At 44.7% G+C, this 16,436-nt stretch overlaps 1 protein-coding gene across 1 annotated transcript; it reads right to left on the bottom strand.

Annotated features, from left to right (window-relative positions):
* Positions 1-126: 126 nt before the first annotated feature.
* On the bottom strand, positions 127-14,983 carry PLEK2 (pleckstrin 2). Its single transcript, XM_054200363.1, has 10 exons — positions 13,697-14,983; positions 12,130-12,243; positions 9,388-9,552; positions 8,185-8,366; positions 7,366-7,457; positions 6,853-7,040; positions 6,252-6,353; positions 4,924-5,007; positions 3,713-3,791; positions 127-2,657 (listed from the first exon to the last, which is right to left on the bottom strand). The coding sequence occupies exons 1-10, from the start codon at positions 13,757-13,759 to the stop codon at positions 2,530-2,532; spliced, it is 1,197 nt and encodes a 398-aa protein (XP_054056338.1). The 5' UTR covers positions 13,760-14,983; the 3' UTR covers positions 127-2,529.
* Between the last annotated feature and the right edge of the window lie 1,453 nt (positions 14,984-16,436).

Below are 16,436 nucleotides of genomic sequence, written 5' to 3'. Positions count from 1 at the left end.
GAGTGTTGTGCTGTTATTTCATTGCTGTAGATTTAGAAAAAAGTCCAAAATACATAGCTATTCTAATACATATATAAGCATATATCATAGCTGCTGCCTTTGGCTCTGTTATGATGGGTTGGTTATAACACAGGATGAAGCAGAAAGCCTCTAGATGAAGAGAATTTTTTTCCAATACATAACTCGGAGAACAAAAAGTCTGCAAAGAGGTGGTTCTGTGGATAGAGGGCTATTAAATTCCTCTGTGACTTCAAGGAAGATATATAGCATGCTGTCTTCAGAGGGCTTTTGGAGGCTCTGCAGAGTCTGGCTGTCAGATACAGGTACTCAGATAACATGAGGAATTCTATGAAAATAGTGTACCAGCAGGATGGTTGGGTGTTTTAACCATCTCATACATTCCATTCTACCTTCTGGTGTTGTGGAGAATGTCTTAGTTTCAATATAAATGTAGATTTACAGTCTATTAAACCATTTTCATATACTCAAACTGCCCTCTCTGAGAAAAATCATGTCCAAAGATCACAGGAGATTCAAATGCACTGAACTTTTTTTTTATATTTAATGATATCAAAGTCAAGTGTACTAGACAAATAATGGAAAATATAATGGCTTAAAATAGAAAAAGTAATAGCCAGAACTGCTATTAGAGTTCTCGGTCCTAATGGTGCTCCACAGAAATGGACTTACAGTGATAATCAGGAGGAAAAGCATTGCTTTTACGGCTGAGCGATTTCTTCCAATACATTCAGGACCAGTGAGCGTCTGGAATAACTGCCACTGGTCTGATTTGATACTCAGGATCCTGTACTGCTATGGGCCATTACCAACAGCACAAGAATAATCCATATACTGGAGAGGAGGACCCTTTGGTCTTTTCCAGGCTAATGGGGAACCAAATGGTAGAGCAGCTGGATGGACAGACAGACCCCTGGTTTGTTTCACAATAGCGATTATCCTGGCAGCTGGATTGTGGCTTAGCACAAGACCCTTTTGGTATACGAAGAAAGGCAGCCTCAGACACCAGGACCTTTCATGACTGTGATTCAGTCAGTCTTAACCAATTAAGTTTATGAGCCCCTTTATAAAGGGGAAAAGAGCAAGACATTTCTGCTTTAGGATAAAGCACAACCTGGATCTGTCAGCTATAGACTGAATACTTGTACAAAAGAATTCTTTTCTTCCATCTTGGAATATTATATCTCATTGCTTCCTTGTAAAGTCCTTTTGTCTGTATCCACCTGTTGTCTTTTGTCTCTTGGTTAGATGGTAAGTTCTTGGTGGGAATTATTCTGAATCTACGTGACTCCCAGGCACCTAGGATGCTGGTCTGCCAGGAATTACTAGGTGCTATAGCGATACAAATAACAAAAACAGACTATCTAAGGGTGAAAGAACACTCCCAGACAATGAGAGCAGGAAACTTGGTCACAAGTGAATTGGATGAAATCTTCTTGGCAGCCGGTCACCAGTGGTGTCCCTCAGGGCTCATTTTTGGGGCCAGTTTTGCTTAGTATCCTTATCTATGATCTTGATGAGGGGATTGAGTGCACCCTCAGTAAGTTTGCAGATGACACCAAACTAGGTGGGAGTGTTGATCTGCTTGAGGGTAGAAAGGCTCTACAGAGGGACCTGGACAGGCTGGATTGATGGGCCAAGGGCAATTGTATGAGGTTTAATAAGGCCAAGTGCCAGGTCCTGCATTTCAATCACAACAACCCCAAACAACCCTACAGGCTTGGGGAAGAGTGGCTGGAAAGCTGCCCGGCAGAAAAGGACCTGGGGGTGCTGGTGGACGGCCAGCTTAACATGAGCCAGCAGTGTGCCCAGGTGGCCAAGAAGGCCAACAGCATTCTGGCCTGTATCAGGAATAGCGTGGCCAGCAGGAGCAGGGAAGTGATCGTGCCTCTGTACTTGGCACTGGTGAGGCCTCACCTCGAGTACTGTGTCCAGTTCTGGGCCCCTCTGTACAAGAGGGACGTTGAAGTGCTGGAGCGTGTCCAGAGGAGAGCTACCAGGCTGGTGAGGGGTCTGGAGACCAGGTCATATGAGGAGAGGCTGAGGGAGCTGGGCATGTTTAGCTTGGAGAAGAGGAGGCTGAGGGGAGACCTCATTGCCCTCTACAACTACCTGAAAGGAGGTTGTAGAGAGGTGGGTGTTGGATGTAGAGAGGTGGATGTTGGCCTCTTCTCCCAGGTGAATAATGACAGGACCAGAGGAAATGGTCTGAAGTTGCGGCAGGGGAGGTTTAGATTAGATATTAGGAAGAATTACTTTACTGGAAGAGTGGCCAGGCACTGGAACAACCTGCCCAGGGAGGTGGTTGAGTCTCCATCCCTAGAGGTATTTAAGAAATGTGTAGATTTGGCACTTCAGGGCATGCTCTAGTGACAGAGATTGTAGGGAGGTTTTTTTTGTGTGTGTATGGTTGGACTCCATGATCTCAAAGGTCCCTTCCAACCATGAAGATTCTATGATTTGTTCTGTGACACAAGTGTGACTTGTCATTTGGCATGGAGTCGACCTTACTCATGTCAATGGTTTGATTGCCTCAATCCACTGTGTTCGCTCTGCCTTGGAGCTGGCCTGGATGTAATAATGAACGTCATTCTTGGTGATGATTTTGAAGAGATTGCCTTGCACGTTGCCCTTCACTCCTGCAGAGAAAAAAAAAGGTAAATCACAGATCGGGAAGGTGCACAGAGAAATGCTCTGTGGCAGATACAAAGCTTCATAGGGAAGAATTTTAATTTAGTGAATTAGGGTCTCAGACCTTTCCATTTCATTATGGATAAGACATCTAAAGCTCTTGTGTCTTTGATTTCCCTTCTGCAAAATATAGTACAGACACCCCTGTTCACACAGACTGTCTGAACTACTACGCTTCATATATGAAATATCTGCTGTTTAGATGAAGACTCTTACTTGAGTTACACCATAGAGGGATAAACTCCCTACCAGTTTGTGCAGTAGATTAGATTTGCTCCTGCCCATCTTTGAGTTCCTCTTGTCAAGGAGCTCTGTTGTTCCTCATGGCACCCCACCCTCATCTGTATCTTTTTCAAACCCTCTCACAGAATCACGGAATTTCTTTTGTCTTTAGAAAGATGCTCCTTATTCGAGATCCACACATTGTGCTTACTGTCAGAAAATAAACTGCTTTAACAGCAGAAACACTTATCTGTGTGGCTGAGGTTCTAGACGAATGCCTAAGCTAAGCATTTTCACTTGCAGAGCTGTTTTTTGTATTGCTGTCTTTATGCCTCCCCTGCATTTGGGTTCTAGCAGATCAAAAAGGAAAAGGCAATAGCATAAGCAGAAAGGACACACAGAAAAGGGATGGCATCAGGGGATGCCTCAAGACTTAGAGTTAAACAGCTTCCAAAAAGACAGTGTTTCCTCTTTGTCTGTTAACTCTGGAATATTAATCAGTGTCTTAGGACTGTCTCAGAGGTCATTTGACTGAGAAAGGGCCATAAAAAGGGAAACATCCAAGATATGTGGAAATAACGCTTAAAAAAAATCCCCTCTGGTATGGACAACCCAGCAGTATGGGGATTTTTTATGATACGCCTGTTCTGTTGCTTGCAAGGGGAGAGGAAAGATCACCACACTTGTGCATACAGACAGCCATACACATAAACCCACACCCAAAGACTGTATTGCTATGGCATAAATACATATGTATGAAAGTTTAGAGACTCATGCTTACCTGCTGGGACTCCGTTGTCCTCCAGAGCTGAGACAAGACAGCCACGAAGAGAAAATCCACCTACCGGTCTGTTTTCTTCCTGCAAAGAAAAAGGAAATGAGGCTTATCTGGAAAATATCATCATTAGAATAATTTCCCAGAGCACATCAATTATTTTTATGAAGGTGGAGTTGTAATGCCAGTCTTTCCAGATATAAATCATCCACGCCACAAGATAAGTCAATTTGGACATGCAATTAAATGCATTACTATGTTATTTCAGTCTCAGATATTTCTCTGAGATAGCTGGGAATGGTGGAGATCAATTAAAAGCACAAGGGTCAGCCAACAATCATATTTCAAACTTATTTATAGTCTTATCAATAACAACCCATATTAAAAAAAAAGATATTTCTGCAAGTTTTTAGCTTGCTGCGCGGGAAAATATTGACTGCTTTCACTAGTAGGCTGGCTCTCTTGTCTGATCTTCAGATTCTGCAGTTTGAGTTTATAGCATTACAAGTGTTAATTTCAGTGCAGAAAAACCCCACAAAGAAACAGTCAACAAAAAATGAATGAGCTCTATAAGCTCTTTTCACTGTTATGTTGTTTGTGTTTTCTTTAAAAGTCACATAAAGCATTTTTATACATGTTCTTTTAGCAACCTGTTGGGCTTTGTGGTACCCTATGTATCCAGGGCTGATGGATCCACATGCCCTCTGGGTTGCTCACATTGATTATTATATCCATGAAAATAAATTTTACTATTCTCTGAGCAAGTTTAAATAGCAGAAATTCCTATAAATACTTAAGCATCAAGGAGACCCTATTCAATGGTGGAATAAGAATGTAAAAAATCTCAGTAGCAGCATGACTCTCAAGTGGTGGGATGTCAGCCCAGAACGATCACAGCCCAGGATGAATCCCTGCAGGAGCACAGTCCCAGACTGTGTGGGTACAGCAAAAGACTGATCCCAAGAAGACTGCTGCCCCTTGGCTAAGGAAAAGGAATCTCACTGGGGAAAAGACAGGAGGGAAGATGCAGGGATAGAAAATCCTACAAGGACGACCTCCCAGGGTAAGGCCAGAGATGTCTCATTCCCCAGGAAATGGATAGAGAAACATGGAAGTGGATTTGGGTGAGAGAAACATTTACACCATAACTGTATTTTCATTATAATGTTTAGGTCTATGAGAGGATTCCTGGGGGCAGTAATTCCCCACTCACATACCTTAGTGGGGTCATAGTAGTGCAAAAAAGCAGGATCAGCTCTCAAGACAAATTTCCTCACCTTCCAGTTTTTCCTCTTGTGCCCCTGCAAAGCAACAGAATTAAAGTTACCACCAGTAAATACCTTCTGCAATGGCCATTTTCCTGCAGGCTGTAGGGGGGACCTAAATAGGTACCGAAAAAAGAGGGTTTGGAGCTAACAGAGGAAAAAATTTTCTGACATTTTAGTAACTCCCAGGATTTTCTGCTTAACATCCTTCTTCATAGAAGGATAATTCTTTACTCTCTCCCTTCCTTGTGCTGAGAACCAAGAAAGCAGAGTGACAGGACCAAGTGATTATATACCTGATTCTTGCTCTTAATTTCAGATTAAATATGGGTCTTGGATTAAAAACCCATGCTGTGCGTGCTCTGAAGAGGTTATGCCAGGTCCTTTTGCAGCTCTTCACCCTTTCCCCCCCCAGCCCTCTCAGCTGCTGACGGTGCAGGGCAGCACTGCACGCCTGGCACAGGCCCTGAGAGCATCCCCCAGCTCCCGGGGTCCGGTGCTGGGTCCGCTGGGGGCTGCCCCTTACCGCTCCTGACCATGGGCAGAGGTTCCTGGGCAGCTCTCACGTCCCGTGGTGACGGGGGTGCTGCCCTGTCAGCCCCGTGGGGATCCCCCAGTGGCCCCTGACACCCGGCTCCCCACCAGCCCTGCAGGTGGCTACGTTATGCGTGATTGATCCTCATCTTGTTCATAGCAAGGGTGAGAAACTAAATCTTGCAGCCTAAGGGTGGGATCCTGTAAACAGTTACTGCTAGCAGGTAATTATGCCCAAAGAAAACGGGTCTCACCACCTCTAGAGCATCCATGTGTACATGAGTGACCGTCCACAGGTTAATGTCCGCTTCATGCAAATGTCAGTCTACTCAGCCTTGAAATTTGTCTATGGCCAGCAGAACACTGTAGCTGCTCACACGACCCACGTGGGACTGGTTAGACCACAGGAACAGTGGATCTGCTTGGAAGTGAATATAATGCCTCTGCTGGGATTTGGAGTTTGTGTGGGACTCTTGCTTTTGATACGGTTTCATACCTTCCAGTTTACACTCAATATATACAGAATATCTACTGAATCCTGCCTGAGCAGCAAGTTCCATAGCTTACGTCTTTATAACTAGATACTCTTCACCACACGAGCTCTGATAGTAGTGCTGACAGGCAAAGTTATCTCTGCTTGCCACAACTCCCCAGGCGTGCTTGCATAAATCACATTTATTTTCTAGGAAGTCCTAAGAGCTGTCGTTTTTCTTATTTCCCAGAGAAGGTTCAAAAACTGTATTTACCTGCTTCACTAAGAATCCTTGCTTCACAATTGTGCCACTTAATTCAGCGATGTTAAATTGTAGCTCTTCCTTGGAACTGATATTTTTGTTGCTGTTCTCAGCCTGCAAATAGGGAAAAGATTGTTCTGCTTTTCAATTTAAAAAAAAAGTACATTTTATTTTCCTTGAGCTGTTTTTAGCTCATATTTCCCAAGTAAATTCTACTCTGTAGCCATGCTGCTAAGCTTTGCAGGTCCGAGATTTTCAAGCAACAAATTACAGCTGTAAAACCTACACACGCACTGCGGCCTTGAGCGTTAGCATAACTACAGCACGGCTCCGTTAAATGCAGACACAGCACTGCACTCGAGGGACACCCCCCTTTTAATGCCTAATTATGTTATTTGTAGATCCCTCCATATCCATGCAGCTACTTGTCTCCAGCAAAAGTGCAAGGGTTAGCACTATTAAAAGCCTAGAGCTGCTCCTTCTGTATTTACTTTCACAGCCCGCGTATTTTGCTTTTGGTTGCACGCTGTGCGTGCCCCCTTTACCGCTGCCCCAGATCACGTGTGTGATGAGGGGCAGAGGAGGCACCTCTGTCGGCAGCTACCTCACTTACAAACATGTACAGTGCGGTGGAGTCATCAAGGAACTGCTCAGAGAGGTCACTGAAGCGCATGGCCTCAGTGCTGCGGGCTCCCACGGGTTTGATGAAGTTCTCCTCCATCAGCATGGATGCCAAGGTGACGGCCTCGAATCGTGACACAGCAAAGCTATGGGAGATGAGCCAGTCCACCAGGGCAGAACCTGCAGGGAGAAAGGCAGCTCTCATACCAAGGCAAGGTGCTCTTCCAAGGTGAGACAGATGGTCTCCTGCCACACAGGCCTTCATTTGCTGAAATATTTTGGCACCATCACAAAAACTGTCAATGAAGTGCAAGGTTGACCAAAAGTGTGGGGTCCTACGTGTGCTTCCATGTATCCAAAGAGAAAGGTGTCAGAGAACTTGGCTGCACCAGTACTTGCCACTGGGCCACAACTGATTCCACCATGAAGGCAGTACAGTAGCTCCCTTGTCACTGCAGTGTGGCACGTCAGATGCGAGGAAGCTCTTTGCCCACGGCAGGTGTACCTGTGAAGGTCTCTTTGTATCTGTTGCCTTGCTCCAAGTTGCGGGTCAGCTTAATTCCAGTACTGTTGTCACACATTTTCTCCACTATGTGACTGTAAAAGAGAACACGGGACAACATTACTAGAATAGAAGCACAGGCAGAAACTGTCACATACTTGCCTGTCAGTCCTAATGATTACCAACATACTCTCCTATAAGTTTCATCCTACGTACGATGTAGGAAAGCTTTATTCTCCCAATAGCAGCATTAAACAGGATGCCTCACTAAGTACCCTTCCATTTAAAGCACTTCAAACGAAGTTATAGTCAGCCTCCATTTACCTTCTCAACACAAATCTAATTCACACAATCTTTCTACTTCTTATTAAGTTCTCTGTTTCCTCTTGTTTAATATGATGCACCCTAAAAATCCTAGCCTGGATTCTGGCTGTCAGCTTTGAAAGCTCATCAACGCAGCATGAACAATGTCATTGCTCAATCTTTCCCTGACATCACATCTTCTGAGGTAATGCATCTCCCCAATGAGAACCTCTGCAGCTGACTAGGAAGGTCTTCAAGCCAGCAGTGAGGTTCTTGGTGCTTGTGAAGAATCCACATACACTCCCCCCGCCTTCCCCCAAAAAATGTTGGTGACAAAAAGGTGCATTCCTGTGCCCTGGCAAAAGCGTGTGCAAACCTGGGCAGAGTAGCCAGTTTAGAGGCTCCTGACCACATGGGAGCGGATCTGTGCAGAGGAGCTTCCCTCGACCCTTCCCATCCATCAGTTCAGGCGTTTTGCAGACTACAGCAATAGGAGAAGGAGAAACCGTATACACTTACTGGAGACTGATATTCTCTAGTAGTTTGAAGGAGTTCTTCATTTTGTGAAGCTCTTGTACCTGTACTGGGTGACCAGCATGAATAGCTCCAGTGATGTCCAAAGCCCAAGAGTCTCGCTCCTCCCTGGAGCAACATTCAAGGAAATAGTCTGTGTTGGTTTTTGTCTTAAGTTTGATGAGTAGCTGTGAAGAAAGAAGTGCAAAGCAATAACATCATTTAGCTATTGTCCTCTACTTGCGTTTTACTTCTTTTAGCACTGGCCCAAGTGACACAGATAAGCCTGATATGGCATCCCACCTGAGCAGTACAGAGCAATTCTTGGCGAGAAGGATGGTGGGCAGAACTCTGGGTTTTTTTTTTTCTTCCCCCCTACCCCAAATCCCAGGGTTTTCGGTGCCAAGCATGGTTTGCATGCGTGGAGCTTGTGGTACTCGGAGACCACCCAGATCCTGGACTGCATAGAAGCGTGCTGCTGACTATGGAGCTTTCCACATACGGTTCTCTAGTTTCAACAACTACAAACTCTCCCTAGGCTCGCTCTGCCATAAGAAGTACCAAAATAGTCAGCAATTGACACAGTCATTTCCTTTCTGTCCCCGCTCAGAGGAAGTCTGCATTGCCGCTACCCACGGCTGAGCGGAGAAGCGCCAGAGGCACTTTCCCTTCCAGACCCTTCTTGCTGGAAACTTTCCACAGCAGCAAAGTCCCATCGGCAAAGGAAAAGGGCGTCTGTCCTGGCTGCCCAGGAGTGTCCTATGGATACAGCGAGGGTTTAAGGCAACTACCATAGATAAGTTTCCCAGTTTCCCATCCTCCTCAGATCTTATTGAGCTGTCCCTGTCCTCGCTCCACACACTGTTGGGCTGATGCATTTACATTTATTCTTCCCACTGTGTGTGTGTGGAGTTTGTTTGGGGTTTTTTTGCTTGTTTGCTTGGTTGTTTTTTATTGTTTTGGTTTGGTTTCTTTTGTTAGTGGCTGTGACTCAGATTTAGGCACAGGGAACAGGAGAGACACAATGAGGGAGTTCATTGCTTGTCCAGCTTACACTGCTAATGGCAGCTTGCTTTTGGCTACGCTTAATTCTGGAAACACCCTGGCAATATGGTTGCAGTAATCAAAGAACTCAGGGGGTGAGGAAAAGACTAGGGAGAAGTTAAAAAGTGAGTGTCATTGAGAAGGGATACATTTTTCCAGTCGTACCGGTCTGTTTTCATATTCCAGGCATGGACAAGTAATAGTGCAGCCATCCAGAAGGATCCTGCCCTTTGGATGAGGCTCCTTCTTGCCTCCTTCAATTTTGTAATACAGCAGCTTATCCTGAAGCAGAACGAACCATCTTACTTTCCAGTTACGAACAACATGTCCCTAGAGGGAAAGAAACCCATATAGCTGACTTTAACACAAGCATTGAGAAATGACAATAGTTTCTTCTTTTTTTTTTTTTTTAGGTGAAAATACCATAAACTAATAGGGAATTGTATGAAAAGAAAGACATCATGAGTTCTGTTCTCCATGAAATACACAGTTTTAGTAAGAAAATAGCGCAGCTTCATCACTATAAAATCATGGAACAATAGAAAGGTGTTTTGCTCTTTCTCCAGGAAGCACAACTTCTTTGCTGGAAAGAATTGTTTCTTGCAAAAGCTCACATGAATTATCTGAGAGATCTGCCATTTAGGTCCATACCTGCTCGCTGACAGCACCAGGCAGGAGCAGGACTAAATCCAAACTATGTGAGGCCTCTTGGAGACAAACTCCTCCTCTCTGGTGACCCTGGGTGGTGTTTGATGTGTTTCATTCTTTGTCGTTTTGATGTGGCTGTAGGTGCCAAGTGGTTTTGAGAGCACTTTGCTGGATGACTTGGCTTTTCCTTACGTCCCCTCTCTCTGCTAATGAGTAATTTATTTCTGTTCTACCTGCCTCCAGTCTCCTGAGCTAAAACATTCCCTGTGCTACTCTTTCCTGTCAAGGAAATACGCTTTTTAATGGCAAAAGACTGAATGAAGGCTGCTGTTGAGTGACTCCTGGGTTATACCAGAATACAGAAAAAACCTCTCCTTCCCTCTCTGTAAACAGCCGCCGGCTGTCTTCAGCCCGGCTGTAGGAGAACAGGCAGAGGGAGGGCTGGCACTGACAGGCTCAGTCCTGCCTTATGGTGTCAGGTCCAGCTTTGCGGTGTGGGGATCTGACTTGCATTCCTACAGGCGATGGAGCATTACAGCCGGCAGGCGAAGCACTGGGTGGAGGAAAGTCTGACACCTGGGAGAAGGTGGGCATAGCTAGAAGAAAGGAACGTCAAGGTCCAATCGTGGCAGGAATCAAAGCTCATTAATTCTCTATGAGTAAAGGGGAAAAACAGCAATTACCAAGAAAAGGTGGGGTAAAGAGTCTCTAAAATCCAAGCATATTAGATCTAACATCTTCTAGTCTATACTAAATACAATTTATCTAACCTGGGTTTGTTCTCTTCTTCCCTTAGCCTTTTTTTTTTTTTTTTTTTTTTTTTTCCACCTGTTGTAAAGTCCCCTGGGCATTTTTCCTGAGAGTATGTTCTTTGCTGTGGTTCTTTTCTTTCCTTCTTGGAGATTTCCCCTTTTTCAGGAGGCAACTTTACCTTTTCTTTTCTTTATCTTTACCAGGCTTCCACATGTTTACTTTACATTTATAATACATTGCAATACATAATTCAGTCATTTATAATGCATTTAGGTCACCTCCTTGCTTCTGCTCTCTTCTTCCTAAGAAATATCTGTTTCCTTTACCTGATCCTACCCCTTCCTCATTTTTTCCTCTGGATCCCATGTTCCCTTCTCCCTCACTTTCTTTTAGTCGTCTTCTTTGTAGCCTTCTTCCTATCAGACTGCATGTACCGGTGATGTTGTACAGACTGCTGGCACCTACAGTTCAGTGAGCTGACAATAACCTGTTCCTGTCTCCCAACTGCAGCCCAGGGAGGAGAGCAGGAGCTGGGACTGCTCTGCCCTCGCTGCAGAAGGGAGGATGGGGCCGTGCAGCCCTTCTCTGCCCAGAGCACGGCTTCACATGGCCAGCAGCCCTGCCAGGAGAGCTCCTGACCAGGATTACCTGCGTGTTAGCACCAGAAGCACTGCCACGTACTGCGGAAAAGCATTTCCCAAGGTGTGGCTTAGCTGTGAACAAACCTTTGAATCCCATTTTTGGTGTGCAGTCAAGGACCTTATTAGTCACTGAGACACGGTCTTGGTACTAAAAGCAGCTTACGCTCCTTGCTAAGTTGCCTTCTTGTGTCCCAGCTATGACTGACTTGGTCCTATAAGAAGTGTTGTAAAGGCTGAAATCTGTGACACCATCTTCCAGCTCTTTTCTCCACATTTGGCTAAAATTTTCTTACAGTGCAGCTTGAGGGGCATGGAAGAAAGAAACTATTTCAAACAAATTTCTATGTTTGTACTGTTCTGATCCCCTTCAAAAAGGACAGTGTGTTCCCCATCCTCTCCTATGAAATGGGAAACCCTGCTCAGCCGAGTTGCTAAAGAAGGCACAAACTATCTTAAGTGACTGTCAAAATGTCTTCCTTCTCTCCATCCTCCCACAGCTGCTTCCACTGATGCCATGTAGCTGTTTGCCAGGTACTTTTTTAATGCAGAGGTGTGCCCTAGGTGCAAACGTACTGGCTTTCTGATACCTAACTGAGTAATCCCGGTAGTTAGTTCACTTTCCTCTGGGTAAACGCCAACACAGGGAAACTCGAGGGAGGGTAGTGAACACCTGCAGCTCATGCAGCTCCCCCGGCACGCATCTGCACAGACCTGGAGGAGCTGCTCTGACAGGAGCAGGCAGGAGCCCCTCAAACCCAGCGCCCAACGGGCTGCCTTGCCACGAGCCCTGGCTCGATCCAGTCCCCACTCAGGGGCTGCTCCCACGTTTGAGCAGAACCACGGGAAGGGGAACCGGAGCACTCACCCGTTTGACGAGGAATCCCTCCTTCAGCACTCCAGCTGCTTCCTGCATCGTGGCCAGCAGGGAAGAGAGCCGAGACCTCACTGAGAAGCGCCCAAGCCTTGGCAGCCGGTCCCTCTGCACACAATTTGTATAAGAAAGCTCATTTTTCTTTGCTACCCTCCTCCTCCAAAGTGACGCACTCTCCCTTCCCTGTTTTTTTTTCTCCCTCTCTTCCTACCTATGAAACATTAGTTAAACATTGAGCTGGCTCTGATACATTACCTGCCCTCCGGGAAGTAAAACAAAGGGAAGGCTAGAAAGGATCTCAAAAGAATTTCACAGAATTTAGTACAGCAAAAAACTACCACTGCGTGAGTTGGCCAACATAAGCAGCCACTTGATAACAAATCAGGTATTGTATGGGAGGGAGAAGCAGCATTATAAAACTTCAGACTAATCAACTCTACCACTTAAAATTTCTCATCTAGTAAACACATCTCATAGGGGTTCTACAGATCAGAACACCTTAAGTGTAATCGTAACATAGAATATTACGATTACAAGGAGACTTTTACAAACCTCAAAATAATTGATTTTGCTAGAAATTCGTTTTACCTGAGAAATCCTAAAGCACCAAAAAGCCCACTCTACTCTCAGTGACCTCTGGGCATATAAACCAAGATTCTCAACTTAACAACCTAAACCCCTACATAAGCGACTATTCGGGCTTTTAGTAAAGCAGTCTGATCAGTGAACACCGTGCAGTGACCTCTTGCGACTCCCGAGCACCTCTGAAACAGAGTGCCTTTTTTGTGTCTGAGTACGAGCTTAGATGTTTATTGCATTTTTGAAGCCTTTGTCCACGATAAACGTGTTTGCTGGATTTATCAAATCTTGTCCCGATGAAATAAACCAGTATTAGTATTTCAGACAGCGCTGCTGTTCAGAAGTAATAGTTTTTGCTGTACTGTTAGCATTCCCTGACTTGCAACAAAATTAAGGCGATACACCTGGACAGAGGTAGGGGCTGCGATAAGAAACAAATACAGTACAACAAATAAACAAAAGTGCTCGTTGCTATGTAAAAAGAGTCCAGAGTTCAGCAAGACAGTGTGACTCAGGTATCTCTCAGCTTTTGCATGCTGCATCAGATTCCTGGATTAATCTACCCAGGAAGAGGAACAAACAAGTAATTTCTTTAGAAGTTACCTACGTATCTCCTACCGTACTCCCCTTCCCAACGTGGAAAAGACAGGCAGCCACGAGGCAACCGGCTGCATAAGTCATATCCCAGTTATGTTTGTTCTTCAGTCTAACTAAAGTGAGTGCAGTAAGAACACCTAGAAGGGTATTTTTTGCTGTAGGTATGTAGTATTTTCAAATATATCAATGGAGTTTATTTTTTTTAAATATTATTGTGGCCTTAAAGTAAAGCAGAAGTGAACTGAGTGTATTTCTTCAAATTTAAAAAATAATCTCTGTCTCTTGTATATACATAAATACATGCATAAAAGTTGTACTCGGACACAGAATCTGGGGAAAAAATCTGATGCAGTCAGCAATAAAAAGAAAATACATTTCAGCTCACAGTGTTCTGTACATCAGAATTAAACTTCAGAAGAAAACTTGTGTGTAGGTACACAAGGGACATCACTGCTGCCTGTGTTCCTTGGACATTGTCGTGGTTTTGACTGGATTGGCCAATCAGAACGACAGCTGGCCCTTCCCACCCCTACAAAGAGAGGAGAGGAAGAGATAAGGAGATTTGTGAGTTTAGAAAAAGAACTAAACTACTTTAATGAAAATATTAATAAATAATGAAGTCATAAATAATAATAAAAAAAAATTTAAAAGTATACAATATATACAAAACCGTATCCAGCTCCCAGGATGACGCTCGTGTCACCAGCAGGCACAGGGAAAGTCTCAGACTGGAGTCAATGACGGACAGGAGCAGGATACCAGATCTGGAGTCAGGAATGCTCGGATCGGGATCAAAAGCAGACAAACAGACAGGGTCCTCCTTGGACATCGGCCATTGAAGAAAAAGAGCTGACCTTTTGATCCCTCAGCTTTTATACTGAGCGTGATGCAGATGGGATGGAATACCCTGTTGGTCAGTTTTGCGTCACCTGTCCTGTCTGCTCCTCCCGGCATGGGGGACCCCTCTACGCTTTTCCGCTTCTGACCCTCCAATGGGGCAAATAGCGAAGTTAGCTGACCTTGGTTGTTATAGCAATAAGTATAAGCAAGAGTCTCTCTGCGCACCATTCCTTGGGATAATCAGGTCTTATCACTCTGAGAGCAAACAGTTTCTGAACAATATGCTGTTAATGTCAGAGTTTAGTCAGTCAGAAGAGGCCCAACTAAAAAGTAAAATTACAAAACAGAAAATTGTTTCTGTTTTACCTCAAACCAGGGCAGACATGCACTCTTTATATAACCGGCTCCAGGAATACGGTGTTCCACCATTCGGTATTTGAGGTTTGACTTCACATTGTTCAGCTTGTTACTGCAGGCAATTTATAACAAGGTGGGTGAGATAATTTCGTGCTAGTGAGGACACGCAGAAGCTTGCAGGGGGCTCTCGCTCAGACAGTGATCTCAGAATTGCACCATAACCAGTCCTTACCGAATATCTGAGCGAGCTCTTTTTCTCCAGCACTCAGACCACCCACAACCCTGCAGACGGATCTTGGCAAAATTACCATTAGCAAAGAAGAATTTTATTCTGAAACTGCTGGTGAATTGTGAAGCCAACATTACCTTAGCTGGCCATTAAACAACAGGGTTTGTACCAACTACTTTTTATAATCTAGAACCTTCGCTTTCTTCAATACCTTGGATATTTGTAATACACACCCCTCCTCCCCCTGTCCCATTCTGTAGTTAATCAAGGCTAATGAACTGCCCCTACATTGCTCCTTGAGGTTGAATAAATACAGATCTCGGACAGCTTTGTGGGAAAAGGGTCACATAGTGTAAAATGAGCCAGTAGGTCTGGGCTGCTGTATTCATGCAGGCGCTGGGAAGGCAAGCTCTGACATTGAAGGCTGCTGGCAGAAAAAGACACGCTTTGAACCGTACAAATCCAGAGAGCTCCAGCAAACTCCATCGAGTCTCCTGTGGGACTTGAAACTCACTGAAGGGAGGACTTTCTGTTTCCTCAGTTCCATTTTAGATGATCTTTAAGGTCCCTTCCAACCCGAACCGTTCTGTGATTCTGTGATTTTACAGTAGTGTTTTCCACGTCAGCACAGTATTTTAACAAAAAAGCAGAGTTGAGTGCTTGACGTTTTCTTCCATTCAAAGTGACTCCAAAATGCTTTATATGCTACGGAATTTGCACTGGGGTGGCCAGGAGGAGCCATCTGCAGGACCACAGGATGCTACTCAGCATTAAAGGGAAAGGCAGGGGTAGCTGGCTCGGAGCGCAGACTGTGCCATTCCAGCGGGCGGACCTGACAGATATCGACGGTGCTTCCAGGTCAGTCCCTCAAGAAGGCACAAAGAGCTGGTTAAGAGAACCCACGCAAAGGGCAGCTCCCGTTGCAGGCTCTGCGGTGCCCATCGCCTATCATCTTGTGAACAGCATCCCACGGGGGATTACGTATACCCAGCTATTTCAAAGCAGCTTCTTAAGAGGCCAACACTTTGCCCTCCAGTGTAGGACACAACATTGAGTATTTAGTTCCTTTAGTGGATTAGGGATGAAAAAAGATGAAAACAAACCACATCAAAATAAAAAAAAATGACTAAACATTTGTAGATAAAAGTGAAAGATGACAAGTGTTCAAAAGTATTCTGACATAAGAGCATTTTTAAAATTAGCAGTAGAAAGGTGGCAGTGTTTTAACAGCTGTTTAATTGTCTAGACTCTAGAACAAAACACTACCAGAAATTAAATACCGAAGTGCAGATTCCACTACGAAGAACAACATTCCAACTCCAATGCATCTGAAAAAACCCCAAGGGCCAGAAGCAGAGAGAAAATAGCAAGGAATTATCACTGTATTAAAAATCAGACAAACGACACCAGCCCCCAAAAAGCAGGGCACCCCTCTGTCACAGCCACTATTTCCCCTAATCAGAGGCAGGACACCGGGCTATGTGTAACTGCGCTGCGTGGCTGACCTGAGCCGCTGCCTCTCTTTGGGGGTTTTTTTGGTATCAATGAGTCCTTATCAGATGTTATAAGTAAAACTGTTTCCAAACTGACAACCTTACAAAATTAATCTGGGATATGAAAGTCACGCTGAGACCCTTACAATTAACCCATCAGGCCAAGTCCTGTCCACAGGTACACCTGCACCTTTCCCTTCAGTTGA

Source organism: Rissa tridactyla, chromosome 4 (genome assembly GCF_028500815.1).
Source record: "Rissa tridactyla isolate bRisTri1 chromosome 4, bRisTri1.patW.cur.20221130, whole genome shotgun sequence".
NCBI classification, from domain to species: Eukaryota; Metazoa; Chordata; class Aves; order Charadriiformes; family Laridae; genus Rissa; species Rissa tridactyla.
Note: the sequence above shows the minus strand (reverse complement) of the source record. Positions and strands in the feature narration are given on the sequence as shown.